This window comes from Crotalus tigris, unplaced genomic scaffold (genome assembly GCF_016545835.1).
Source record: "Crotalus tigris isolate CLP2741 ecotype Arizona unplaced genomic scaffold, ASM1654583v1 scf7180000024362.2655971311:6658466, whole genome shotgun sequence".
NCBI lineage: Eukaryota > Metazoa > Chordata > Lepidosauria > Squamata > Viperidae > Crotalus > Crotalus tigris.
Window position 1 is genome coordinate 2,774,498 of NW_024100530.1, and position 27,621 is coordinate 2,802,118.

The following is a 27,621-nucleotide window of genomic DNA, read 5'->3' on the forward strand; positions in this document are numbered from 1 at the left end:
CCTTCCATCCTTCTGAATTCAGTAAAATGAGGAGCCAGATTGTTGGAGGCAAAGATGCTGAGTCTGTGAACCGTTTAGAGAAGACTGTCAAGCACTGGGAAGCTGAATATAAATCTTATTGCTATTGCTATATTATATTGAGTGGCACAATGGCCTAGTGGTGAAGATGCTTGCGTCCCACTCAAAAGGTTGAGAATTGAATCCTATGGTAGTGGCAGATGTTTCTCTCCTATGTGCTGTGAACTCATGTGCTGTCAAGAAAGGCATCCGGCCCATCAATGCTCAGCTCCATTCATTGGCCCCAGTCTCTACCCCAAATTAAGGGAGTATAGAGTCATAAGAAGAGAGCTTATTGATTATATTGTATTATATTGTCTAAGAACAGGCACCTAGGTGATCATGGGTTAGTTGGGCATCTCTATAGTTCAGTGGTTCTCAACCTTTTTAATGCCGCGACCCCCAACCAATCGTAAGTCGAAGACTACTCAACTGGTGCAGCACCATTTGCAGAATGGGACTTTTGGCGGGCTCAGCAGGCCAGAGACAGCCTGGACAATTCCCATTGGCTTTTGAAAGTCAATAGAATTAGACTCTATTCAAGAGAGTCTATTCTACTGGCTTTCAAAAGCCAATAGAATAAAAGGGAGGAGCACAGCTAAGGAAAAGGGGAGAAAAATGGCAGACAGCGTTGTTTGGCGACCCCCGTGAAATAGTCGTTCGACCCCAAATGGGGTCCCGACTCACAGGTTGAGAACCACTGTATAGTTGAATGATGAGTACCAGAAGGCTGGTTCCTGCACCTTCAGTCCCAACCAAGTTCATCCAATTCCCCTATATTGGATTTTCTAGATTGTTGATAGTGCCTGCATGTGAGATCATGTTTTTTGCAAACTACTTCAAGAGTAACGATCAGGAGCTTCATCAAAGCCTGTTGAACAATTTCTTTGGGTTGTTAAAACAAAGCCATCTAAAATGGCTAATGTCTAAACAAAGAATTTTCTCAGCTTGGCATACTTTATATCCCAGATATTCCCACTTTTTTTTCTCACTTTTGTTTTTATAATGAATGAAAACAGTAATCATTCTGTTTTCTAGGCCATCCCTTTCTTAATTTCAGTCTTGACACTAGACGTCAATCTGTCTCTCCGTAAGTAAAATCACTTTGAAATGTGTGTGTGTGTAAGACTGTGAGAGAGTACTTGCATGGAAGAACTCTGCACTAGTTGAAAAACCTATGTAATGTGGTTTACAGAAGAAGAAAACTGAGCTGCGTTAAAATGTCCTCATTTTCTTGTGTTTCCGAACAATTCCAAATCACAGCAGTCAGTAATAAATTATTCTTTAAGGGACAAGCATGTATGGAAGGAAATCCCAACTATGTGCAGGAAAATCCACACAGAAATCACATTAGGTACCTTACTGCAGCGGTAGGAAACTATTTGTGTTTTCTCCCAAATAAGCATAACCTCCATTGAGCCAAGAGCACTGGATATATTGATAATAGCCGCCTTGCTGGAGCTCAGCCCTTGCCTTGGACTCTTCCGGGCTGCCTTCTTCAACAGGGATAGAAAGGCCTTGCAAGAGAGAAGGAGAAAAGAGAGAAGGGGCTGAAGTTGGGTCTATGAAAGCAAGCTGTGCATCATAAGCTGGAGCCAGATAGCCAAAGCAAGCGTCTTTATCAGCTTACACTGATCTCCAAGGGAATCCTCACGCAGTCGTCATACCCAGGTAGATCGCTTAAAACTTTTTATTAGGGTGCCCTCAAGATGTTTCTAAAGCCCCAATTGAAGCAAAGCATGAATTTCTGGAACATGTTCAAGTAGAAAGAGCGCAACGTGTGGACAACTTGACTTTCCTTTTACACCTCCCCCAGCAAATTCTTTGTAGGTTTTGGAATACTGAGATCCAGGAGGCTGAAATCGGACTGTGAAGTACCAGCATTTGGACACACCATTTTTTCTTTATATATCTGCTTATAGTTTTGTGTGTCTGTGTGTGTGTGTGAGAGAGAGAGAGAGAGAGAGAGAGGGGGGAGGGAGAGAGAGAAACAGAGAGAGACAGAGAGAGGAGAGAGAGACAGAGACAGAGAGAGAGACAAACACAGAGAAGAGACAGACACACACATAGAGAGAGAGGAGAGAGAGAGAGACAGAGACAAACAGAGACAGAGAGACACACACACACAGAGAGAGAGAGAGAGACAGAGACAGAGAGAGAGAAAGAGAGAGAGAGAGAGGGAGAAAGGGAGAGAGAGAAAGGGAGAGACGGAGAAGTAAAGGCAAGTACTGTTCAAACTCTTCTAGATTTAAGCTTGAAAAAAACATGTTCCTTGAGGAAGAAGAATTTTTTTCTTTCTGAAGGAAAAAACATAGTCCAGTTGCCTTTTGAAAAAGCACATTTGAGACAACCAAGAACCTGGATGGCTAAGAATCTCCATAGACTTGAAGAAGAAGAAAATTAACAATTTAGCCTCACCTTGCAGTGACATCACTTTAACACAATCCTTGTATCTGAACCAAATCAAAAGTCCTCGGGATTATTTTAGAGTTTTAGACAATATCTCCTAAGATAACTAGGGAGATAGCATCAAAAGGATGATCTTATACTATGGTGACCCCATTATGACAAACCCCTAGGAGTTCTCTGTAATTGCCTTGTTACCACATATTTCCATAACCTTCCTGACAAAGGGGTGGTGGGAAGCTGGTCAATAATAGTTAAAATTATTTGGGTCAATAAATAACCTCCCTTTACCATTATTAATATCAAGGTCACACGGGAACAGAATTAGCTATCTGGTTGGAAATCAAGCTCATTCCTGATGGAGCTTATCTTGCATTCAACTGTAACTATTTCCCCAGAGTTCAAGGGTCTGAACAATCTCAGATGACCTTGCAAAAGGTTGCCTTGATATGTCTTAAGGATTGTGTCAAGCTGTGTTTATCTCTGAAGGATTAGGGGTGACTCTAACCACAAAGGTCACAGTGGCCCAGAAGAAGTTCTTCTAAGATACCTCAAGCAGGTAGCTCAAGGATGTTTGACCTGCTTCAAAATCACTCTACAATTTCTATTCATTTTTCAGCTTTATCATTCTGCCTTATTTATACTGAGTTATTTTTTCAGCACTTTAGTTTTGGGTTAAATAATAGAGATGTCCAACCTTGGCAACTTTAAGACTTGTAGACTTCAATTCCCAGAATTCCCCAGCCAGCCATGCCAGCAGTTGAAGTCCATAAGTCTTAAAATTGCCAAAGTTGGACATCCCTTTAATATAAGTCACTTTACTCAAATATGGTTTCAAAAAAAAAAAAGAATAAACAAACCTGACTCATTTGCAGTGGCCCAATGGTGTTGACTGAATATAAAGTCTGCATATCTTTTGCATTTTCATTTTCTAGGTTTTCAAAGAACCAACGGCCAGCATTGTTGATTAGGAGTGTCAGCCCACCATCTCCAACACGCTTTTCCACTTCTTTTAAAGCTGCCTGGATGCTCTCAAGAATTGTGACATCTGAGGAATGATGAGAGCTTTTCAACACATACTGTACAAAATGCCCCTTCAAAATTGGTCATCAGATGTTTGATGAAAGTTCAGAACATCCGTACAATTAAATAGCTCCTTTGAGAGGTACCTTGACTTCCAAGCCCAAACTATTAAAAGCATTGACTTCAATAAAAGTGTGAGAATACTGGCAAATGAGTGCAAAAAGTCACCACCTGAAACAAGCAGCTGAAGATCACCAACAAAGTGGCACTCTGCTAAACATAAGACTCAAAGTAAAGCTGAAATTAAATAAGAGAGGGATTTGTTCTCCCTGGAATCAGAGACAAGCTGTGAAATAGAATGTCTTTGTGCATTGTTTTAAGGCAGTGGTTCTCAACCTGTGGGTTGGGACCCCATTTGGGGTCGAACGACCATTTCACGGGGGTCGCCAAACAAGGCTGTCCGCCATTTTTCCCCCCTTTTCTTTGGCCACACCCCTGGCACCCGGTGATGTATAAGTGGTTGGGGGTCACCACAACATGGGGAACTGTATTATGGGGTCGCGGCATTAGAAAGGTTGAGAACCACTGTTTTAAGGGATTATTTCTTTACTGTCGCCCTATGATCGTCCAGATACAGAAACCATAACATATTCTGCAAAATTAGAAACCACACAACTAGAAGTCATGCAACATAAAAGTCAAACCCAAACAAACCCACCATGAACTTTATCGGAGATCTTGCAGACTCTATTTAGTTCCAACCATGGCTTTGAGCTGGATTTCTGAGTATTTCTACAGAAGAAAAAAATGTCCCGCTTACGTTTGGCTCTTGAAACTTACCTAGTTGCAATAACACCAAGTTTGGATGTCTGCATGCCAACTGTTTTACCTCCTGGAGAAGGGGAAGAAAAAGGAGAGTTTTGTTTTTAAATCAAAAACAGGCGACAAGTTGAGTGCGGTTCCAAAGAGGGCAACATCAAAACAGACGTTGAACAAAGAAAGATACCTCAAATTATTTATTCAAAAGACTAGAAGACCACCCATTTTATGTACCAAAACTCTGGGTGTCTCACCAAAAGAGCAGTAAAAACATGAAGAGGCAATAAAAGCATCAAAAACTCCCAGTGCCCCCAAACAAACACTTTTCCATGTAGCAAGGTCTTGATGGACCAGAAGATGAGGCAGGTAGGGTCCTGATGGACCTTGGCAGAGAGTGTTCCACAGGGCAGGTGCTGCTATACCTTCCTAAATCCTACCTGGTGACATTTAAAGGGACAGACCTGGAGCACACTAACCCTACCCAAGCTGGTAGGACAGGCAAATACCTTCAGGGAGAGGCAGTTCTATAATAACTTGGTGTCAAGAGCTTTAAAGGTAATAACCAGCAACTTGAACAATAGCCAAAGTGAAACTGGAAGACGGTGCAGCTCACAGACAGCCGTGTAATACCAGAAAACTGTGAAACATCCAGATCTTCACACACCACTACACAGTGCACCAGTTGTAACATGTGGATGGCCTTCAAGGGCAGCCCCACCTACAGCATGTGGCCATAATCCAACCAGACGGTCACCAGGCGTGAAGTTGTGTATCTTTATATCACACGGATACAAACATTTACTTACGGATTAGGCAAAACAAACCACAACAAAAGCAAAAACAAAGCAAATAACATATAAATACATAAAATAAAGTTTACACCAGAACAAAGGTTGAAGCAAAAATGATTATTAAAAAAATTAGAAAGGCCAAATGAACAAGAAAAAAAAAAAGAAATAAGAAAAAAACATTTTAGGAAAAAGCATTCGGAAATTCCATTCCATTCTCCCTCTTTTTTCCCCTCCTCCAACCTCTGCTATTTAATATTTTTATGCTATGTCCTGGTGATCTGCTGCTATTTGGATCATTTAAATTATTTTATAAACAGTTTCTCTTTTTCTTCAAAAAACACCTTCTGAACTTGCTTTGCTTTACATCCCCATCGGAACATTGGAGCCCAAGAATTAGCAGATTGCCTGAACTCAGTTAGTTGTGTTTTAAAGAAAATAAACTATGGCTTATCGTGAACTGTGAAACCAACTGCTCTTCAGCTTTTCGAGTCCCATTTTCTCCCATATTTCACTTGGAAGCCCAAGCTGGTGTACAATTCTTCTCCAATAACCCTTGGGGGACATATGGGCTGAGAGATATTCAGGTAGCTGCAAATCACCTATGAGCTTCATGGCCAAGTGGGAAGGGGTGTCTAAGTCAAGGGTCTCCAACCCGTGGTCTGTGGTCCGCTAGTGGGCCATGAGGGGTTTGCAACACATATTCACTTGTGCGAGCAGCGGTACAAGTGCGAGCACGCTCCATTTAAGTGAGTGGCAGGTGCACATCCACACCACTTGCACAAATGGAGCTATGTGCACATGCTCGCCAGCTGCTCATGTGGAACTATCCCTTCCCCCCCCCCCAAATTGGTCCGTAAAGCCGGAAATGTTGGGGAATTCTGATCTAGGTCATTCCATCCTTGGTTCAACATCTTGACCATTACACCCCACCGTCCTGCTACATCAAGTGATTCTTACCTTGGTTTCTTCTCCCTCCAGGTCAAGGGTTGTAGCAAAGACCCATTTGGGTGGACAGGGCAACTCCAGAAACCTCTTCACTAGACCCAGACCAATCCCCCGATCGGATCCCGTCACCAGGACACTGAAAACACAGAAATCCATTGATTTTGCCATCTGTCCCAGAGCTGCAGTTTCTGCTTCCAACTTGCTTTGAAGATTGGCTTCAAATGCTTCTTCTCATTGCACAAGGGACAATTTATAAGGGAGAGGCACCACCTACTTTTATACCTTTTAATAAACTTCATCTGCCTACTAGGAATGCATTGTAATCTTACTTCACATAAAGACACCAATTTGGTAGGAATATGACCAGGAGGTTTGAGAAAGGGTGAGGTCTTGAAAGCAAACCTTTTTATTTAGCCTTCATTTGTGTCTATGCCTGTATTTATATTTTATTTGTGCGAGCTTCCCAGAGTCACGTATTCAAGATGTATTCTGGGAAGCTCGCACAAATAAAATAGCAAAAACAAATAGCAAAACAATTACAACAAAAACAGTGAAAAATACCCCAAACTGTTAAAATGTGTTAAGCATAAGCCATAGGAAAGCGCAATTCAAATCTTAAAAGTCATATAGCCATTGCTCAGGCTTTATAGGTCTCTAACAGGTTCAAACTCATTCCTAAAACTCATTTGGGGTTTTATAAACCATCTTTTCCCCCACATACATCTGAAATCTTGTGTTATAATGGAAGGAATGTCTAGGCAAAGAAAATAAATAAGATGTAATTTGAAAGAACACTTCGAGACAATTTTTCCAAGCAAGGCTAAACCTCAGAGTTAACAGTTTTCCTTCATGGTATTTGTATCTATCTTACTATATATATACTTTAAGCCATCCAACGCTGTCTGGAGTTGAGCAGCATCAAAATCCAAATACAAAATAAATGAAACCGATAAACAAACAGACATCTGAGGCCCAGAATTCACCAGAGGGAGACAGCCCGAGAGAACATTAGGCATTTAAAGGGAGTCACTTCCAATTTATACAACATGCATTTAGTAATTGCCCTAATTAGTTTCCACATTCAGCGCCTACCTAAACACAAAAAGCTCTGCATATTTATGTGCTACTCATAAAGAGCAAATGTAATCTGAAAAATATACACTTCTTCAAAATGTCCTAGAGCAAAACCTGAAAGGGACCTCCAAGGTCCCTTCCAATCACATTATCATCATCATCATCATCATCATCATCATCATCATCATCATCATCATTATTATTATTACCCTCAATATAATGTTTTCCTGTCCAAATAAACCAGAACTGTGCCATCAGGGTTGCAAGCAGATACTCTGATTTTCTCCCTGTTTATTGACAGGGATACTTCATCATTACCTAGATTGTTGCAACCCTGATATGATGACTTTAACATATTCTGCTAATCTTCAAAGCATGTAAATCTGGTAAGACAAGAAGACTAGCCAACCTTAAAGAATCTTTAGTAGAACATCTTGCTAGATTTTCCAGTAATAGCTTTTAGCAAATGTTTTGGGCATTTATAAGGTACAAAATTAGCCCCACTGGCAGTCAAAACTTACCTAATTGCAACACCACCAGATTTGGATGCTTGCAAGACAAGTCCCTTACTTCCTGGAAAAGAAAAAGTTTGGAATTTTTCCTCATAAACTCACAGTTATAGTCAAGAAGAAGACAATTACTTCAGTCCTCAAAGAAGACCATAGCAAAAGAAAACCAGGAAAGAGATGAAATTTATTTTTCATTCATTCAACAGCAGGTGTTCATTACTATTAAACCAACAAAACGCACGCTAATAAATCTCATTATGGCTTAATGCAAGATGTGAAAACCCAGTCACTACGACCCAACCCAACTGGTTGGGGCTCCTCAAGAATCTTTCCTCATCCCACTTCAGCTGCAAACCTTGTCAATTAGAAAAATGATTGATCGCATCCTCTGCTGTGGAGGACAATTGATCAGAATTAAGGATTGGATTTTAGACATGTGCAACCTATCGTTTTTTCTGAGAGAATTGTACAATCTCTCCATCAGAAAGTGTCCTATTATCTTTCCCCATGGAAAACAATTCTTGGACCGGTTTGGTGAATATGAAAAAGTTAGTTTCCTCTTTCAAAGCTTTATAATACCAGATGAATTTAGAATATATTTGCAATTACAAGCTCTTTTGCCTTTTTCTATGTTTCTATTTATTACATATTGAGAGGGGGCTGAATCAATTTCATTTCATTTTTTTTTTGTACGCTGAAAATGTTTAAATGTAAATAATTAAATAAAAAATTAACAAAAGATTTACCGTCAATGGAAGCTAATGATAGTTAGCTAATATTTGTAGCCATGGTATCATTTGTTTTGTTTCCACGCAACTATAAATCATGGTTGATAGCACTAGGGCAGATTTCAAATTCTGAGCGTTATTGGCGGGTTTTTAAAATGCTTGCCATGATTTAGATGGCAGATCCCAAAACATTCCTTTAGTAGGAAGCAAATTCAACCACCCATGCTGGTTTTTTAAGGAACGTGATTCACAAAGCAGAGTGTGCATGAGATGCAAACAAAGTAGTTTCCATGGATACAACATGTTATTGTTGTTAATTGCGAAGTCGTGTCCGACCCATTGCGACCCCATGGACAATGTTCCTCCAGGTCTTCCTGTCCTCTACCATCTTCTGGAGTCCATTTAAGTTCACACCTACTGCTTCAGTGACTCCATCCAGCCATTTCCTTCTCTGTCATCCCCTTCTTCTATTGCCCTCAATCTTTCCCAGCATCAGGCCCTTCTCCAGTGAGTCCTTCCTTCTCATTAGGTGGCCAAAGTCCTTGAGTTTCAACTTCAGGATCTGGCCTTCTAAAGAGCAGTCAGGGTTGATCTCTTCTAGGACTGACCGGTTTGAATGCCTTGCAGTCCAATATCCTATAACATTTTTCCTTAATTTCTTTGATTGCGTATTGCTTGTTGCTTTCCTCTCCATTGTGTCTCATTGATTTAATAATATGGAAATGTCAATTACACTAAACAAAAAATAAAAATAATTCCACAGTGATTATATAGTTTTAAAGGAATTAAGACACAATGAAGTCTAAAATGACCAAAAATGTTAAGAAGGGGGGGGGAAATGATTTCTTATAAAATAAATATAAAACTAGCTCACACTTTGCATTGTTTAATGTTGCTTACCGTGAAAGGGAAGATTATAATGGGTGTGTATTTCTAGATCAGAATATCCCTGGAGGTTGAAAATATAATATTGAAGTTGGTGTTTTGGTTTCTAGCATTCAAGAATGAAAGAGGTATAATATTAAAGAGTTTAAAACAAATAGATGAAGTTGGCATTTTGTGGGTTCCAGAAAATCTCGTTGAGCCACCACTAAGCATCACACTAAAGGCCAAGCCTTGTGCCATGCTGATTGTTTAGATCCCAGCAACAAGAGCTTGGAGAATATCATAATTCAAATAAGCTATAATTAATGGTATAGCAACCATAAATATTCAACTTTCAGAATCACATTTTTCTTCCTCCTTTCTTCTGGAATGTATACGGGGTTCTTGATTCATTTGACCATAACAAGCAGCCTGTAAGCCTAAATTGGGTGGAGAAGTATTCAAGAAGCTGCAAATCACTCCAGACTTTCACAACCAGCTGAAAATTTGCGTCATTCCAGCAATAGTTCCACATCTTCACCACTATTTACCATCTCATCCTAGGTGAACTGATTCTTACCTTACTTTTCTCTGCCTCCATATCCCGAGTTGTAGCAAAGATCCATTTGGGTGGACAGGGCAACTGTAGAAACCTCTTCACCAGACCCAGACCGATCCCCCGATTGGATCCTGTCACCAGAACGCTGAAAACAGAGAAGTCAGCTGCCTTTGCCATCTCTTCAGAACCTGCAGCTTCTGCTTCCAACCTGCTTGAAGTTTAGTTCAAATGTTTCTTCTCAACACAGGAGGCAATGTTATGAAGCATGTCACACCTATATCAGCATTGCTTGCTCTAACAGAGGAAGCAATCAAAATAATAAGGGAGGGTGGAGGGGTGAAGATATTTTAGATATTTAGAAATGCTTTCTAATCAAGGGAGAAACCTAATTAAAACAAAATGTTTTAATTTTAGCTGAGCAGGAAGCATCCAAAACCAGATCCAAATAGGAAAATTAAGATTTATGCTGTTCACTGGCTTAAATACCTCAAATTAGGGAATAAAAGGAATAGCATCAAAGTGTCAGTGAAAGTTTGTCTGCAAAACGTTTTTGGGAATTTGCCAGATCTCTTTCATTTAACTGGCTATTAGCTAACAAGAGTATCTTCCTTCCCTTTTCATCTATTTAATAAGATTTCATATGGATGTGTAAGGATTTATTTGTGTGCATGCATTTTGAAAGATTATATTCTAAAAAATAGTTTAAATGGGTAGACCGTGCTTCTGGTTTGAGACATGGAGCTTGCATATACGATCATAAAAATATGGGAGGGCGAACAACAATAAAAAAACAATATGGAAGTAACTCCATGTGCAATTCTTGACTCCTGGACCTACAACCTTCAAATCCAAAAGACTCTTCATTGATCCTTCCTAGCTGCCTTACTTTTTCTTTATGAAATGTTTTTAGTAAAATATGCCGACGTTTGAAAACTTGTGACAGAAAGTAAAGAACAAGACCAGAACTTTTCATGGCCGCAGTGATTTATTGGAGGCCTCATCACCTCTCAGGGTATTAGGTGCTGATGACATTATGGTGAGACAGATCACCACGGAATTCGACAGTCCAGCCAATCTAGAAAGGTCCCGTTGTCCTTTTCACAAAGCTTGGACAGCACAGTCACGATGCCTTGTGTGCTCTCTTCCACGGTGATTTCGGGCTGCCACAAAGAAGGATCTCATAAGGTTTAAAGAATCAATCCTAAAGAATCCAGCCCAAATCCTCATCTCAGCAGGGGAGCAAAATGCAATTGGATCTCTTGACCATAAATGTTCCAACTCCAGTATGGAAGGATTTATATTAAACTGGCCAATCTCATTTTGACTTGTAAAGATATAAGAACACAATGCCTATGATCATGTGTTGACCTAACGCCTTATGCAAATCTTTACATTTGTGAGGAGTCATTGATGCTCTCTGAGCTTGGTTCTTTTGTTGCACATGTTTTATTACCCAAACTAGGTAACATCATCAGTGCTGTTAGCTGGATAAATTAAAGAGAACCATGATTAACTTGCAAAAGCAGGCAGTGTCTATACATTTCTTGTAACATTTGTAAAGTGGAACTCTTATGGTTTGCTGTTCTGATTTTTCCCCCCCACCTTCCTCCATTATAATTTCCAGAATAAACGGGTCAACCCTACATTGAGTTTTAAATATGAGAAGGGCGGAGTCATTGTCATTTCATTGTGAGCACATGCTTTCCTGCAGAATTACTGTTTTTTGCACATAGCATAACCTCTACAGAAGTATTTTATATTTGTGTTTTTGCTTGAGCATATTATTAAATAAAATACTAAATAATCAGAATACTAAAACTTTCAGGGGCTCATCAGTAGGTAATTCACTTGTCTTTGAATATGGGTAAATAGATATCTTAATATGTGCTGCACCTTTTCCAATATGAACAAACTTACAAATGGACTCTTAGCAGTTTTAACTAAGCCAGGATGGATGGAGACGCTCATAATCCCATCGGCTGCATACTCAAGAGACTGGCACCTGGTGATCATGTTCAAAGCAGCCTACATGCGCAAAACAAAACAAAACCCAGTTGTGAGAAAAGAATGTACTGAAGAGAGAAAGGGAGGAAAGGATTAAAATAAATAGTGATTGAAAGAGACTGTAAATTAACTGTTGTACGGGGCTGGAAAGGAATATGAAATAAACAGTAAAGGGTTAATTAAAATTTTGATCTGAGAAAGCTACAAATGGATTAAGGGTCCATATAAATTTAACATAAGATTTTGGAATTATAAAAGATCCTTTCCATGAGAAAATGTTTTTTTGCTTTGAATTAGAAAAAAAAAACCTGTAATATTTCAAAATTGGACACTAGAGGGAACTAGATTTCAGATTTCAGAAGAGAAGAGACTATAAAATTGCCTAACAGTTACAGAATGGGGGAAAATATTCTAACACTACTAATGTTGAGGAATGCTTTCAAAAAAAGGGAGTAAAAAATAAATATTAATAATGCCAGCAGTGATACCTGCCTTGATAGATAGACTGTGTACAAAAGATATTGTGGAAGGGGAACAGAAATTGAGTTGAAAGTGGATTTACAAGTGACACCTTAATAGACTTTTGCTGACACCAGGACCAAAATGATAATATTTCATGGATTTCCTTATAAATAAGAGAGGGGGCATGGGTTGAAGAGATCAATTGGTGAAAAGCTACCAGAATTGTTTATACTCATTCTGTTGAAGATTGGAAATCGCTTCTTTACATATTTACTTCCTTTTACCTTATTAAAACTTTTCTTTCCATTCTTTGTATTTTTCTTTTCCTTTGCACTTTTTACTCTTCTTTCCTTTAACTTGCACTAGCTTTTAGCTATCGCAAGCTTTAATAGCATTATTTGAAGGGGGGGGGATAAAAGACATCCCAATTATGTACAGGTAGCTTCGCATCGAATAAGCACCTTACTGCAGCGGTATGCAATTCCCTGTACAACATCCCAACCAGCCAGAAGTTCAATAGAGCCTGCAATGCTGGACGCATTGATAATGGCCGCCTTGCTGCCGCTCAGCCCTTGACGTGGGCTTCTCCGGGCTGCCTTCTTCAACAGAGGTAGAAATGCCTTGTAGAAAGACGAAAAGAAAGAAGGAGTTGCAGTTAGGCCCATGAAAAGGAGCTGTGGAATGGCAGGGCAAAATCTTCTGGCACCTTTTCCCAGGGGATCTTCATAGAGTCATGCAGGCCTCACCACTCCCAAGAACACGGTTCTAACACTCTTTTGTGGGCTCCCTTCAAGAAGGCTCCAAGGCTCCAGCAGATGCAGAATCTGGATGACCTACAACAGTGGTGGCGAACCTATGGCATGGGTGCCAGAGGCGGCACTCGGAGCCCTCTCTGTGGGCACACGTGCCGTTGCCCCAGCCTTGCCTCCCTCCGTGACCCCCTCCTCTCCAGCAGCCCCCCTGAAGGAGAGTCGCCCCCGAGCAGGGCCCATATGGAGCAGCGCAGGCAAGGACATGGCAGCCAGGCAGCGTAGACAAGAATCTGCCCTCACACCCCATCATGCAGTTGATGCTGCAGGGCGCGGGCAGAGGGTGTGGCCGTCATAGCGCTGCTGGGCTGCCTGGGCGATCTGCGGCGGGCCCTGGAGGCGGTGAGTGGTCCTGTGGGCAGGCGGGGCGCAGGATGGGGGGCAGAGCAGGGCAGGGCAGGGGGATGGAGCAGGGCCAGGGCCAGGTTTTGGGCACTCGGTCTCTAAAAGGTTCGCCATTACTGACCTACAAAATGGATTTATGGACAGCATGCTGTATATCCAAGAGCATAACAATCCCAGATTTGGCTGAGATGCAGATAATCCACCTGTTCTGCACTTCTTTGTACTTGCCTTCTAACCCACATTCTCTTCGAACTTCTCGAAAAGGGAGAGATGGAAAGACAGGGGCATATTTGTCAGATGGTCTCTTAAGAAGCGGGCGTTTCAGTGCCTCTTTCAAGCAGAAAGGGATCGCCTCCATTAAACTCAGCTGGCACCAAAGCTCTGAGCGCTGGAGAATTTATGAATTAGTCATTGGCCAATTTGATGCGCCCCCAGGGGACATTCCAAGATGTCACTGCTTCTGTGCAGATTCTCTCCAGTCATCCTCCAACTCTGAGAAATCGTGTATGACTTTTGACCACAACATATCTCACTGAAGAGGATCAGCAGTCTAGGTGGTTTTCTCCAGGCACAATATTCCCTAAAAAGAAAGAACTACCCCAATGTTTCAGCCTGTTCCCAAACTAATGTACAGTTTCTACTACTTGTGTTTTCAGCTTGCTCCTTGCCCTCCAGCTACAGATGGTCCTTGACTTCCAGCAGGTCACTTAATGACCGTTCAAAGATACAACGGCACTGCAAAAAGCGACTGAGGACCTTTTTCGCACTTATGACCATTGCAGCACTTCCGTGGTCACATGATCAAAATTCATACGCTTGGCAACTGACTCATACTTATGACGGTCGCAGTGTCCTGCGGTCACGTGATGCCCTTTTGCGACCTGCCGACAAGCGAAGTCCATGGGGGAAAGCCAGATTGACCTCACAACCGTGTTAGTAACTTAACAACGGCAGAGATTCACTTAACAGTTGTGGCAGGAAAGGTCGTAAAGTGGGGCAAAACCCAGTTAACAACTGTCTTGCTCAGCGACAGAAATTTTGGACTCAGTTGTGGTCCTAAATTGAGGACTGCCTCTCTACTGAATTCAACCACGCAATCTTTTTTTTTTTTTTAGTTAAAACAGTCTCCCTTGCTTTGGAAGAAGTTGTATTCATAGACAGACCTGGCTCATCAGCAGTGGGCCGATGGTATTGACGGAATAGGTTCTCATCATATTGTTGGCATTTTCTGCTTGCAGATCTTTGAAGTCCCAATCGCCAGCGTTGTTGTACAGGATGGTCAGCCCAGCTTCTCCGACACACTTCTGCACTTCTTTCAGAGCGGCCTGGATGCTTTCAAGCTTAGTAACATCTAAGGAAAAGTTTTCTTAAGCAACGGAGTTGCTAAATTTGCAAAAAAAATGCTGTTTCATACAGACCACCTTCCCTTCTCAAAGCAGGTGATACAGATGTTACATGTCAAATACCCAACCGTGGAGTTTTACTTGACTTCTCTCACTCTTGGGGGGGGAATTCTTTATTTTTAACTGGGGGGGCGTCACCTAACAAACTATTCAACCTGAAAGACACCACAGTGAACCCAACCACTCCCAACTAAATTTTATTGATTAGTTATCTGACCGTATCAAAAACCTATAAACGTAATACAGAAAGAACCGAGTATATTCATAATAAATTGCCCCTGCCTTCAGCCTCAGTTGTTCCAAAGTTGGGGGCATTGATGAAAATTGCCGACTTGCTAGAAAGATGCAGATTTGTTCTTTGCAGGAAGTAAGAAGTAGGGGGATGGGATCCCAATATTTTTTAATTTTTAAATAAGGATCTAGATGAACAGTCCTTTTTGCAAAAATATTGTTTGCAATCAATATATATGCAGGGTCTTCAACAGCTGTTGCACCAAAGCTGCACAAAGGTTCAGTTAGAACTGAAGAAGCTTCCTGGATGAGAAGCAAAATGTTTTCAAAGAACATCCCCCCCCAATCAAAAAAAAGTTCAGTTGCCTTTTGGAAAAAGCACCTTTGGGACAACCGTGATCCGGATGATTGGGAGTATCCATAGATATCAAAGGTACATGGTTTTTCTTTAATTGGATCTCCTTGAAGGCCCCTATATCTTATCATGTTTAATACATGCTCCAGAGAAAACACTTCTAACATGTGGAGGTATCTAAGTAAAATACTTTTGTCTCTATGATGCTGATTCAGGTTCAACCAGCCACTTCATGCGAATCCAACCAGGGATGTTAATTCCAAGAATATCCGTGGATATTCTTGGCATTCCTGTAGTATGATTTATGGGGCGATTTATGGGAACCCAACCAATGATGTTGCAACTTTGGTCAGTTCCACGAATAGCTTTGAAACGGTTGCTCTGGACATTCCCGTAGTACCAAATTTGCCCCATTTTTCACATGGCTCTTGAAACTTACCCAATTGCAAGACCACCAGATTCAGATATTTGCATGCCAGGTCTCTTAGCTCCTGGAGGAAAAGAAGATCATAGTTTTTTTTTTCTCTGAGTTAAAACTCACACAGTATAAACAAGAAGCTGATAATGCTTTGAGCTGGATGTCAAAGGGTACAATTTCAAAAGGAAGAGGAAGCAGTAAAGATGTGCAATTTTTTTACTTCATTAGATGGCAGCTGTGCAATATTCCTGACCAAACAAAAAAAAAAAACCCTCAAGAAACCACATTAATGCAAAATGGCATCCTTGTTCATTCAATGTAATCCAATCAGATATGACTCTGTAAAAAAGCTTCCACGTCTGACTGCTGATTCAAAGCTTTTTATAAGTGGAGAGATCACTAACCAAACCTTTATTACAGAGCTCTGGACATTCCCGTAGTACCAAATTTGCCCCAGTACCAAATTTGCTCAGCAAGTGTCACTGCTAAAGATTAAGAGAGCTAATTAATGTTAGAAGCCATTTTATTATTATTATTGGATTCAGTGTAGGTATAAATCTTGAATGGTTCAGCACTGAAGTCACCACCTCCTTTGAACATTCTGAGTCTTATCTTTTAGAATAGCTGCCAGTGCATATCTGGACAACAATAAGGAGCAAAATAGCCCATGAGTGGGAAGCAAGTTGTTCTACTCACATTTTGTTTTCTAGGAATGCAATGCACAGAAGCAGGAGAAATTAGGGTAAGAGTTAAGCGTGGATTGCAAGGATAAAAAAATCGTTAATAGAGGGGTCATAAATCACGTTGATGTGGATTAGATTTAATTATGTTTTCTCACCTCTTGTATTATGATCTACAGTAATTTATTTTGCTTGCTACTTTCCTCTGCTTTGAATGGCATTGTTTTTTTAAAAACATTTTTGGTTGAAAATCACACAAACGAAGTATGCCGTGCAGAAGAAAAAAACAGGGAATCAAAAAGATGTTAACAACAAGCGAACAGAATTTAAGAAAAAAGAAAAAGGGAATGATATATTATTTAAATAGAACAAACCCTCAATCTGTGCTTTGTTTAGAACCGCTTGCTGCAAAAGGGAAAAAATACAACCAGTGCATATAGCTATGTGGGTCCAATATTCCTGGTGTGCTCAAAATGCAAGCTTGATATTCAGCCTCAGTTCAATTTCTTAACTACTATTCCTAAGCCATCCTAGGCTGATTCTTACCTTGGTTTCTTCTCCCTCCAGGTCAAGGGTTGTAGCAAAGACCCATTTGGGTGGACAGGGCAGCTCCAAAAACCTCTTCACCAAACCCAAACCGATCCCCCGATCGGATCCTGTCACCAGGATGCTGAAAACAGAGAAGTCATCTGCCTTTGCCATCTCTTCAGGAAATGCAGCTTCTTCTTCCAACCTGCTCAAATGTTTGTTTCAAATGCCTCTTCTCGTTGTGGGAGGAAACATTATAAGGGATGGGCAACACCTACCTTTAGATCTTCTGAGGAACTTCATCTACACAGTTCTGTGTGATGCCATTCAGATTGCAGGAATCCCCTGTAGTGTTCATGCAGCTAATTAATGAGGTGTTGCATGAGCATTTATACCATGGGGTTCTTGTGTATGTAAAACTGTCCAAATGTGAGTTTATCTAGGGTACCGGATATTGGGGGAAGGTGTCGAGATGGACCCTGACAAAGACAGGACCGTGCTAGAGTGGCAGGCATCACAGACCCGTCATCAGCTGCAGAGCTTCCTAGGGTTCAGAAACTTCTATTGGCAGTTCATCCCCTCATTCGCTAAGGTGGCCCTACCCTTAACAGATCTGCTCAGCACGAGACATACAGTGGGTAAACCATGTCCCGGTAAACCACTGACGTGGACTTTGGCTTGCCAGAGGGCCTTTGAGGACCTGAAGGCCTTCTTTGCACGGGAGCCGGTCCTACTACATCCCAATCCTGACCTGCCATTCATAGTACAGGCTGATGCAAGCGATGTCGTAGTTGGAGCAGTTCTGCTCCAGAAGAACGGGCAAGGAACACTACAGCCCTGTGCATACACCTCCCGTAAACTGACAGACACAGAACGGGCGTGGGTGATATGGTAGGAAGCGTTCGCCATACGGTGGTCACTGTCGATTTGGCGGCATTTTGTGGAGGAAGCCAAGGAACCGAGGTCTGGATGAACCATAAAAACCTTGAGGCCTTACAGACACCGCAGCGCCTATGACCGAAACATGTTCAATGGGCACAATACTTCCAACGTTTTTGCTTTTGGTTGAAATACGTGCTGGGGGTTAGGAACTTCTTGGCAGACGTGGTGTCACATATGCCCCAGTATAATAGCAGGCGGGAGGAGGAAGTACAGGCCAGTATGTCTCCGTTCCAGCAGTGCTAACTTCATTTGCTGTTTGCTGTGATAACGCATGCCAGAACATTCCGTGAATAAACCAACCACCTGTGAACTAAACGGCTTGTTTCTTGTTGGAGCCAGGGGTACGGTAAGGACATCTGACAAATGGCAACAGCTTTCTAAAAGAGTATTGAGATCAACAAGGCACCCACACCTTTTGTGCCTTTTCATCTCTGTTGGATTGCCCCATATAAAAATTAGCAATAGCGATAGCATTTAGACTTATATACAGCTTCATAGTGCTTTACATCCCTCTCTAAGCCATTTACAGAGTCAGCATCTTGCCCCCAAAAAACGTGGGTCCTCATTTTACTGACTTTGGAAGGATGGAAGGCTGAGTCAACCTTGAGCCCCGTCAGGGTCGAATTCCAAGCTGTGGGGAGAATTAGCCTGCAATAGTGCATTCTACCATTGTACCACCAATGTTTTTGTCTTAGACATCTTTTTGGATTTCTCAGGATTTGGATCAACTAATTTTCCTAGATTAGATATTTCAATTTGGCATTGACCAGGTATAAGCTACTTCTGACACTGATCTTGTGTTGTGTGTTATTTTCACACAGGTACTGTATCTTTCAAGAAGTCTTGAGATTCTGCTCTTGTCAGTACATCCTTCATTGCATTTTGCTTTATTAAATGTATTTGGCGCCCATCTCACCACAAGGCAATTCAGCATGTCGAGGTTTAGCCGTGTCTCTTTGAGGAAGAAGTGAAGCAACAACAATAGCAATATCTCTAGGAGGCAGAGGAACAACGCCCTTCTCAGCAAAGAATTGACCATCACTAGAACTCAGTAGCACGTTGCCTCCTGGGCAACTTTCCACCAAACAAGAGACATGAATCTAATCAGCAAGTGGTCCTAGCTCACAGTTATAAGGACTCTGTTTGCTTCCTTGGGACCAACAAGTTCAAACTGATCACAACCCTTTGGGATTTTATGAACCATCTCACTTCACTATGTCTATAACACCATGTGTTATAATGGGAAAAAAATGTCCAGGCAAAGAAAATAAACTAGATGCAATTTGAAAGAACACCCTGAGACAATTTTTCAGTAAGACTGGAGCTCAGGATTAAGTTTCCCTTAATGTCGTTTGTATCTATCTTATTGTATGTACACTACAAGCCACCCAGAGTTGGTTTAGAGTTGAGCAGCACCAAAATATGAAATCAATCAAACAAACAAACATCTGAGGCCCAGGGCTCAAGAGAGAGAGACCATCCAAGTGAGCATTAGGCATTTAAAGGGAGTTGCCTCTGAGTTTCACAAAATGCATTCAGTAATTGCCACTAATTAGTTTCCATACTCATTGTCCACTTGCACACAAAAAGCTCCACATGTTATGTCCTATTCACAAAAACCTTTTAAAATGTAATCAGAGAAATGTAAGCGTCTTCAAAATGCTCAAAGGAAAACATGAAAAAGAACTAAACCTAACTAAGGGCTATATGCAAGAAATAAGAAGCTATTAAATTTGCTTGTTTCCATGATTAGATAAACAGCTATAGAATCAGGTGTATAAAGGAATTTAAAGTCCTGGTGTTTGGCTTTAATATCCTATACATTTGTAGAAGGGGAATAAAGAAATAAACAACTGATTTATTAAGATCATAAAAAATGCTTTTTTCTATGCTGTGATAGAAATTGGATTCTGAAGACCATGAATGCTGGCAGGACAATGCTATCTATGGTGCTGGAGAAGATTCCTGCGAATCCCCAGGACTGCAAGGTGATCAAACCGGTCAGTCCTAGAGGAGATCAACCCCGACTGCTCTTTAGAAGGCCAGATCCTGAAGTTGAAACTCAAGTACTTTGGCCACCTAATGAGAAGAAAGGACTCACTGGAGAAGAGCCTAATGCTGGGAAAGATTGAGGGCAATAGAAGAAGGGGACGACAGAGAATGAGGTGGCTGGATGGAGTCACTGAAGCAAAGGCATGAGCTTAAATGGACTCCAGAAAATGGTAGAGGACAAGAAGGTCTGGAAGAACATTGTCCATGGGGTTGCGATGGGTTGGACACGACTTTGCAACTAACAACAACAACAATTCTTTTCAGCACTGAACTTCAATTCCACAGATATTTAAAACAATTCTTAAGTATTTAAAAACTTACCTGATTTTTTTTTTACGCTCATCTAATTTTGTCTGCCAAAAGCTTTAGATCTCTTCTGTGAAATATTGTCTTTGCCATCTACATTGCCCCAAGGGCATCTGAGGTGAATAGGGAAGGGCACATACATTTAAGCCATAACATCCAAACAAGCTGTTATTCAACATTATAAATAAAAAAGTGGAAATTGACGGCTTCACCCTCTCGGACCTTTAGAATTATGGTAGTCATGCTGGCTGCTGCAGTTAAACAACATCTGGTTGGGAGACCCCTATTCCCCATCCTTGTCATGGATTAATAACAAGCAGGATGATTAAAACGCTTGTGGAGAAGGAACAAGATTCCCAGCTAAGATAGGGTGCTGAGATCTAACAATGTATGCCTTTTGCTTTTAGTCCTTATGTTAACTGCTCCATTGGTTTTAAGATTAATGCCAATATTTACCTCAATTCTTATCTGACACCATAACCCCTTTAAAGACTGGAACTCACATGAGACCTAAATTCTCCCACGTATTGGGTTATCTTAAAAAATAAAGGAACAAATCCTTCAGTGGTTCCCAACCTTTTCTATACCCCGCGCCCCTAGAATGCTTCTGATATACTCTCACACCCCTTACAAAGGTTCAAGACAAATTATGCATATACACTATAATTCTGAAACTTCTAAACCCAAGTTTTCATATCCCCTGGAATATCGTCTCACACCCCTGGTTGGGAACTCTGCTTTAGATCAGGGGTATCAAACTGCCGGCCGGAGGGCTGGACGCATCACGCGGAAGCCGCACCCACCCATTGCCGGCAATGGCAAAACCATCCCGATACATTGAGCAACATCACGTGTTGTCGCAAGGTTGACATGTCTGCTTTAGATGTACAAACTGATGGCTATTCCACCTGGTAAAGCTTGCCTTCATCCTGTTTCCGATGATGACTTAATCCAGACTATCTCACTACAAACACTTGTACTATACTTCTCTACAATCAGATACAAATGACAAATGGGAATACAAATATGAACTAACCCAGGGGTAGGCAACCTTGGCTCTTTTATGACTCGTGGATTTCAACTCCCAGAATTCCTGAGCCAGCGTGGCTCAGCTTGGAAACCTCTCCCTTTCCCCTCAGCATGGCTGGCTCAGGAATTCTGGGAGTTGAAGTCCACGAGTCATCAAAGAGCCAAGGTGGCCTACCCGTGAACTAACCAATGCACACGTATGAACATACAGATGAGGCCAGGCGGTTTTGAACCAAGGCCGGTGAAGACATGTGTAGCTCAGGCACCACCAGCTAGCAATAAAACTCCTGACTTTCAACTCACCTCACAACTGTCTTGTTTAGCAACGGAAATGGTGGCCGCAACTGTGGGCAAGGACTACCCCATAGAACAAAAGTTCTTCCCTCAGTTAAGCAACACACACATACAAGCACCAGAATGGAGCACAGGCAAGAGAGACAGGACACGGGCAAGTGCACAGATGCATATTTTAATAAAAATAATTCTGTCAAAATACAACAGACTGTGGGGGTTTCTATATTTCCAGTACAATTTCTCTCACTCTTTTTTTGTTTGTTTTTTTGTCAGTTAAAATGTCCTCCTTTGGGAAGGTTTTCATGCTAGAGTTGGTTTAACTGAACTCACAAATACTAAGCAGAAACTGATCCAATGTGCGTAGCTTGGAAGGAGATCCGTCAAGTCCTCAAATCACAGGAAAATGAAAAGTTGAGATTGCGGAAGCCTGGTGGAACCCCACATTCTGCTTGGCCTGTTTGTTTGATAGGATACTTTTAAAAAAAAAAAATCCTTAACAGTTGGTATCATAAAGAAATCGTTGAAACGAAAAGGGTTTGAGATGCCATGCCAGAGCTGGTACCTGAGTTTGCAAACAAGCGAGAGGAAGAGAAAAATAAAAAACTCCGTGTTTCTTTTCTTTTTTTTTTTAATGTCAGATCCAAAATGTAATCCAATTAGGCCTGCCAGCAATCTTTCTTGCTAGTTCAAGATGACAGATGGCACCCAAATCTTACGCCTCCAGCCCAATTTTTTTTTAAAAGAAAAAAAACAACCCTCAAGTCCAAAGATTTGAACGAACTTATTCGATGGTGACCATTAACGTTCTTCTACATCTATTATACATCTCAAATATTCCCAAAACAAGTGCCCAAAACAACACTGGTAAATAAATCCACTGGATAAGAGGATTTGGCACATTTATTTGGTTACAGAATGCTGAGGACCATAATGGCGATAAATGAAGCACCAATTCTTGTTGACGTAACGGCTGTTCCTTGTTGCAAAAAGTGATGATTGACATTCAAGCTAGCCAGTTTGAATCATTGGTAGGTGACATTCCGGTACTAGAACTTTCTAATTTACAGCCAACAACTCCTGAAACTGGTTGCAAAAGCTACATGGAAGAAAAATGAGATGGTTCTTTGAACACCTGAAAGGCTCTGAAATTCCTCTCAATTAACAATCCTTCCTATTCTAATGCCCTCCAGAGACGTTGAACTATAATTAGCCATTGTTGTCAGTTGTGAAAGCACAATTGCAGATTATTCCACCGCTATAGTAGACGATAATCGACACTTGCATTTGGGATTTCCCAGTGTCCATTTTACAGACACCATGGGCAGCGATTTCTAGTCTAAAGTATGATCAACATGGCAAATGATCAGAAAAATAGTTGCCAGGCCTTCGTTACCGTTCTTCTGATTAGTGGTTGATAAAAACCTGGAATCAGATGGATTGTTTGCAAAAGGCTTCTGGCAGGGTGACCAAAATCAGCCAGATGGTGTCAAAAAGAAAATATTTTTTTTCTTTGAACTGCTTATCTATGTAAAATCTTTTAATAAAAACTATTTTTTAAAAAGGAAATATATCCTAAAATAGGTGCTAGATACAATCTCATTATCATTGGCAGAACCTAATAATCTCTTGTCAGGTTTCATCTTAAAATTGAGACTAAATGTAAACTGTGGCTTTCAGGCTAGACACTCCTCCCACCCCTTTTGCTGATCTAAGTTTGGAGAACTCCAATATTATGTGCTATTTTTGTGCCCATGAAAATGGTGAAAGGCTTTAACCGCAAACGCAATTTAAATCTTCTTCCCTTCAAAGGTTCCGTAGGATTTCAAACAATCCTTTCCCATAATATATGTACTGTGGTCTCTTTAAAGCAATTATAACTAGTATTCAAATATCTGATTATCTTAGATCACATTCTAAGTGACTCATAAACATCTCAACCAGGCATAGCGTTGACTCGAATACTTCCTAAATTAAATTTCACCTGCCCAGGACTGAGGCATCAAAATGTTGAGCCACCAAATGCAGATTGTCTTTGAGCAAAAGTTAAACCTGCTCTTTTACAAAATTGGCATTACCGCATCACTAACTAGCTTATCTGAGAAAAAAAAAAATCTTAGGAGTGTAAAAACTGCCATGAAAACGCTTGACTTTTAAGCAAAAGATGGCAAAGAAGCCAGAACTTGGAAAAAAGCAGCAGACAGCAAAGAACAACAGCAGCAACAACAACAAAAAAACTTCCTGAAGCAACTTGAAAAAGAGATGAGATGGAAACCAGAGAAAACAAAGCAAGCAGGAAAAAAAAATCTGCTTCCAAACAAGCAAGAGCTTGGTTTGCTGAAGCTCATCTTAAGATGGTGAACATTTAAAATCGGAATTCAAACGCTGGGAACTCTTATGAAGCCTAAAAGCAAATGCAGCAGGCTAGAGAGAGAGAGAGCTGGTGGTGATGCTGATGCAGACCTTTGCCATATAAGAAGTTACAAAAGATGGATGGTGGGCAAAACATTCCGCTTTTAAGTTGGCACTAATTATTTGGTGCTCCTGTAATTTTGTGAGTTGGTGTTATAATTACAAGTCCTTAAAAGGTGTAAGGCAAGGTTAAGATCCAATAACCGTAAATGTACAACTTTGTGACCATCTGAGCAAAAGGGATGCTGGATGGATATTTCTGCTTGTCAAAAGTGCGAACAAAAAAATAATAATTTCATTTTGACCTAATCAGCACAAGGTAGCCATAACAGCCAAACTATGCAATGTAATCAGAATCTGAAACTGCCTTTTCTATTTAGTCAATTCTTTAATGTGCCCATTTTTCTTTCAGTATCTGGCACTAAAATTCAGTCCTGATCTGCCAAGAAGGCAGTAGTGCTAGGTCTTCTGAACTTGGCATGTCTTACGTAGAAACCTGAAAGCCAAAGCTGGCCCCTGCTAAGCAGCCGCAGGACCCTCGCAGTAATCAGCGGAGGTTGCACCACCTTATTATTTCTCCAGGTTCCGCCTACCTGGTGATGCTTGCATAATATTCCAAATGTACTTCATCCGTGCATAGATGCATATTTTTTTTCATTACAGCTACAAGTCCTTAACTCCACCCAAAAGTCATTTCTATGCTACTGCAATTAAAGTTCACCCTCAATGGAAGCCTTTTCTTTATCAAATCAGAAACCTCTCTTTTGTGTTATCTTCTGCAAGTGCTCAGCTTTCATTAAAATGCCTTGCCTGCTGAGCTTCTGGATTTTAAAAAATTCTTCCCAATAGAAAAACTATTTTAAAAGCTCGGCAAAATATTGAAACATACTGGCAAGCCAATTAACTGTATTTCAAATGTTAACAAGCTTTTAGTACAGCAGGATTCCTCTGTTGTACTACACAAATATGTGGGTATAAGTCACTTGGGTAAATTAAATTAGACTGGCGTTTCCAACCTGTTATTCCAGCAGTATTTTGTAAGGATTCTTACAATATGTTAAGTCTGGAAAATGATTCCCAAATTTTCCCTTTCTCTTTCTTTCTTTCTTTCTTTCTTTCTTTCTTTCTTTCTTTCTTTCTTTCTTTCTTTCTTTCTTTTTAAAAAGGCTATTCCTTGGAGTAAAACTGTGTTTTTCTTTTTTTTTTTTAAAAAAAAAGAAAGAATATTGCCTTACGCCCTCTTTTCAAGTGGGGGTAAGCAGGATAAAAACGAGGCTTTTGTACTATTGTCCTATCAGTGTAACATCAAAGGCATGGAGGCAATGAAACGACGAAATAAAAAGTTGGCTTCACAAACTCAAAAGACTGGTCAGGGGGATTCTTGACATGTTGAAGACTCATCTTTTCATGGTTCACAACTGACCTGGAGAACGTACATCCACTCCATAAGGAAAGATCTTAGGGAGAAGCCTCTAGATTAAAAGGGAGGAAAGAAGGAAGAAAATGTTTGACTAATGCAGAGCTCCCATTTTCCGTTCCACCTCGATTCCATTCCAGGCAGCCGTTTGGCTACCAGGATTAGGAAGCTCTCTTCTCCTTCCTCTTTGAGACAAGTTTTAGATTGTGAGTTGCCTAAATGTGAGCAGACGTGACAAAGGAGAAGTCTCCTAGCATCAGCCTAGGATCAATTGCTCTGATGGAGGAGAAGGAAACCCTGTGTTCCTCCAGAGGTTGTCAAGCTCCGAGTAACCCAGTCGGCATGGCCAATCACCGGCAGTTTGGGAAGTTGTAGCTCAGCGACGAATTCCCACAGCGATGCCCTCGTGTCTGATTGCCGTACGAGCTCTTACTGCTTCTCCACAGAGTTTGGGGACATAACTCAGGTCACACCAGTTCTCTTTCCAAGCATTGCAGGATATCCTATTCAAGGGACAGTTGGGAACAGATCCTTTTATTGTTCCCAAGCTTAGCCCAGATTGGTTCCCAGGCTGCATCCGTAGGGTTTCTCAGGGCTGTGTGTCAGAGGCACAGAAAAAAGAAGATCAACTCTTTTTGTTTGGATCGCATGGCTAATATTCCAACAAGCACATTCAGACTCCTGGTTTTTTTATGAGGACCAGCAACAGTGAACAATACTGTCCAAAGTAGCACACGGGCCAGTTAAGTTTCTCCGAACGTAAAAATAAAGTTAAAACAAAAAAGCAAAACAGGCCGTCACCAACTCAGATACACTTTTTATCTCTAAATGAATTAGAAACCAGCTCAGCACAAACTCTCCAGGTATAAATACTGGGTGGCTCAGTCAGACAAATAAAATAACATAATAAAATAAAAGGTAAAATCCTAAAGTCAGAAGGCGCTACATCAGAAGGACCAGTGAGAAGGCCAAGTGCTGTGGGTGGGGCAGAGAAGGATGCGGCCGTGATGGGAGGGCGGGATGGGGCGGGGGGGGGGAACCCTGCGAGCAGTTTCCAGGGTGAGCAACGAAGAAGGCGCATCAAGGGTCCTCTCCTCCTCCTCCCCTCCCGCCTCAGTCAACGCTGTGTCCTTCTGCTGGGCAGCGGGTGGAGGGCAGGCGCAGGTGAGAAACCGCAAGGCAGGAAGAGGTGAAAGGGCAGCAACTGGAGGGGTCACTCTGCCTCACTCAGTGGCTAGTGCAAATAGTCGTCCACTCTGGCGAAGGAGCAGGAGCCCAGGCCCACGCGCGCCATGAGTCGCAAGCACTCCGAGGCCTGGCCCAGGGCGAGCAGCAGGGGGGGCTGCTTTGGCAGGTTCTGAGACTCTGAGGAGAGAAAGAGACCAGAGATGCACAAGGAACAGGTCAGGCAAAGAGGCCATGTCTTGCTCCCCTCCCCTCCTTCACCCACCCCCTGGCAGTCCTAACCATTGGCAGATAAATGTTTTGGGCTGACGGGCCCAGAGGGAATTTTGAAAGCATAGCCATTCTTGCAACTGGGCTGGTAGGCGGGGGGATGCATTTCCAAAATAGTCAAAACAGAGCCATCATTTACTAGCTGGCAAATTAGAGAAGTTGCAGGAGGAGAGTGGTGGCGAACCTATGGCACGGCTCAGCTTGGAAACCTCTCCCTTTCCCCTCAGCATGGCTGGCTCAGGAATTCTGGGAGTTGAAGTCCACGAGTCATTAAAGAGCCACGGTTGCCTACCCCCGTCTTAGTCCATAGTTGTTAACAAGATGGCAGTGATCCAGGACAAACGTTCAGGAGACCTTTCAAAAACAGCCCAGGATGGAAAGAAAATACTAACGAAAAAAAGCTTTCACAGGATAGCTCTCTCCTCACAGAGCAATCTATGAGAAAAACTCTTTTTCAGCAGCCACCCCCGTGCCGTCACAGAGTGTAACATTTGCTTTGGCTGACACGTGTCTGACTAACATGAAGCAGCAGCCAACTTAGGCACATATGCTTTTCATCCTCCGGTCTTGCCTCCTTTTTCATTCTCATAACTCACTCCCCTTTCTTTTCGTTACTTTCTGCTCTCTTCCCTACATACACACAACTACACTCTCTCTCCAGCACAGGTGATCTGCCAAAACCTGCAAAAAAAATGCAGCCAAGTTCC

At 41.5% G+C, this 27,621-nt stretch overlaps 4 protein-coding genes across 5 annotated transcripts in view; all 4 read right to left on the reverse strand.

Annotated features, from left to right (window-relative positions):
- The window catches only part of LOC120300971 (C-factor-like), a 27,715-nt gene extending 21,616 nt beyond the window's left edge, over positions 1 to 6,099 (reverse strand). The window contains exon 1 of the mRNA XM_039327567.1: positions 6,054 to 6,099. The gene's annotated coding sequence lies outside the window, so the exon portion shown is untranslated. The remainder of the gene's footprint in view (positions 1 to 6,053) is intronic.
- Positions 1 to 9,952, reverse strand: part of LOC120300933 (C-factor-like) — an 11,960-nt gene extending 2,008 nt beyond the window's left edge. Inside the window, exons 1-4 of the mRNA XM_039327501.1 lie at positions 9,797 to 9,952; positions 4,327 to 4,378; positions 3,324 to 3,511; positions 1,416 to 1,574 (exon numbers count right to left, since the gene is read on the reverse strand). Of these exons, the coding sequence (XP_039183435.1) occupies positions 1,416 to 1,574; positions 3,324 to 3,511; positions 4,327 to 4,378; positions 9,797 to 9,952 (555 nt within the window). The remainder of the gene's footprint in view (positions 1 to 1,415; positions 1,575 to 3,323; positions 3,512 to 4,326; positions 4,379 to 9,796) is intronic.
- Positions 9,953 to 10,777: 825 nt separating this feature from the next.
- On the reverse strand, positions 10,778 to 17,184 carry LOC120300934 (C-factor-like). Its single transcript, XM_039327502.1, has 6 exons — positions 17,029 to 17,184; positions 15,824 to 15,875; positions 14,559 to 14,746; positions 12,703 to 12,861; positions 11,693 to 11,800; positions 10,778 to 10,935 (listed from the first exon to the last, which is right to left on the reverse strand). Exons 1-6 carry the CDS (start codon positions 17,182 to 17,184, stop codon positions 10,822 to 10,824), a joined length of 777 nt encoding a protein of 258 aa, XP_039183436.1. The 3' UTR covers positions 10,778 to 10,821.
- Positions 17,185 to 21,792: 4,608 nt separating this feature from the next.
- The window catches only part of RANBP10 (RAN binding protein 10), a 40,484-nt gene continuing 34,655 nt past the window's right edge, over positions 21,793 to 27,621 (reverse strand). For both annotated transcript variants that reach the window (XM_039327446.1, XM_039327445.1), the window contains exon 14: positions 21,793 to 26,824. In XM_039327446.1, coding sequence (XP_039183380.1) covers positions 26,694 to 26,824 — 131 coding nt within the window. In that variant the 3' untranslated portion in view covers positions 21,793 to 26,693. The remainder of the gene's footprint in view (positions 26,825 to 27,621) is intronic.

What these genes read in the sequence shown, in the direction of transcription:
- LOC120300934 (XM_039327502.1), bottom strand. Translation starts at nt 17,184, where the DNA reads ATGGCAAAGGCAGATGACTTCTCTGTTTTCAGCATCCTGGTGACAGGA. An exon ending in TCTGGTGGTCTTGCAATTGG is followed by an intron (nt 14,747 to 15,823) that starts GTAAGTTTCAAG and finishes ACTTTTCCTTAG; the next exon opens with ATGTTACTAAGCTTGAAAGC. An exon ending in GCCCACTGCTGATGAGCCAG is followed by an intron (nt 12,862 to 14,558) that starts GTCTGTCTATGA and finishes TCTTTCTACAAG; the next exon opens with GCATTTCTACCTCTGTTGAA.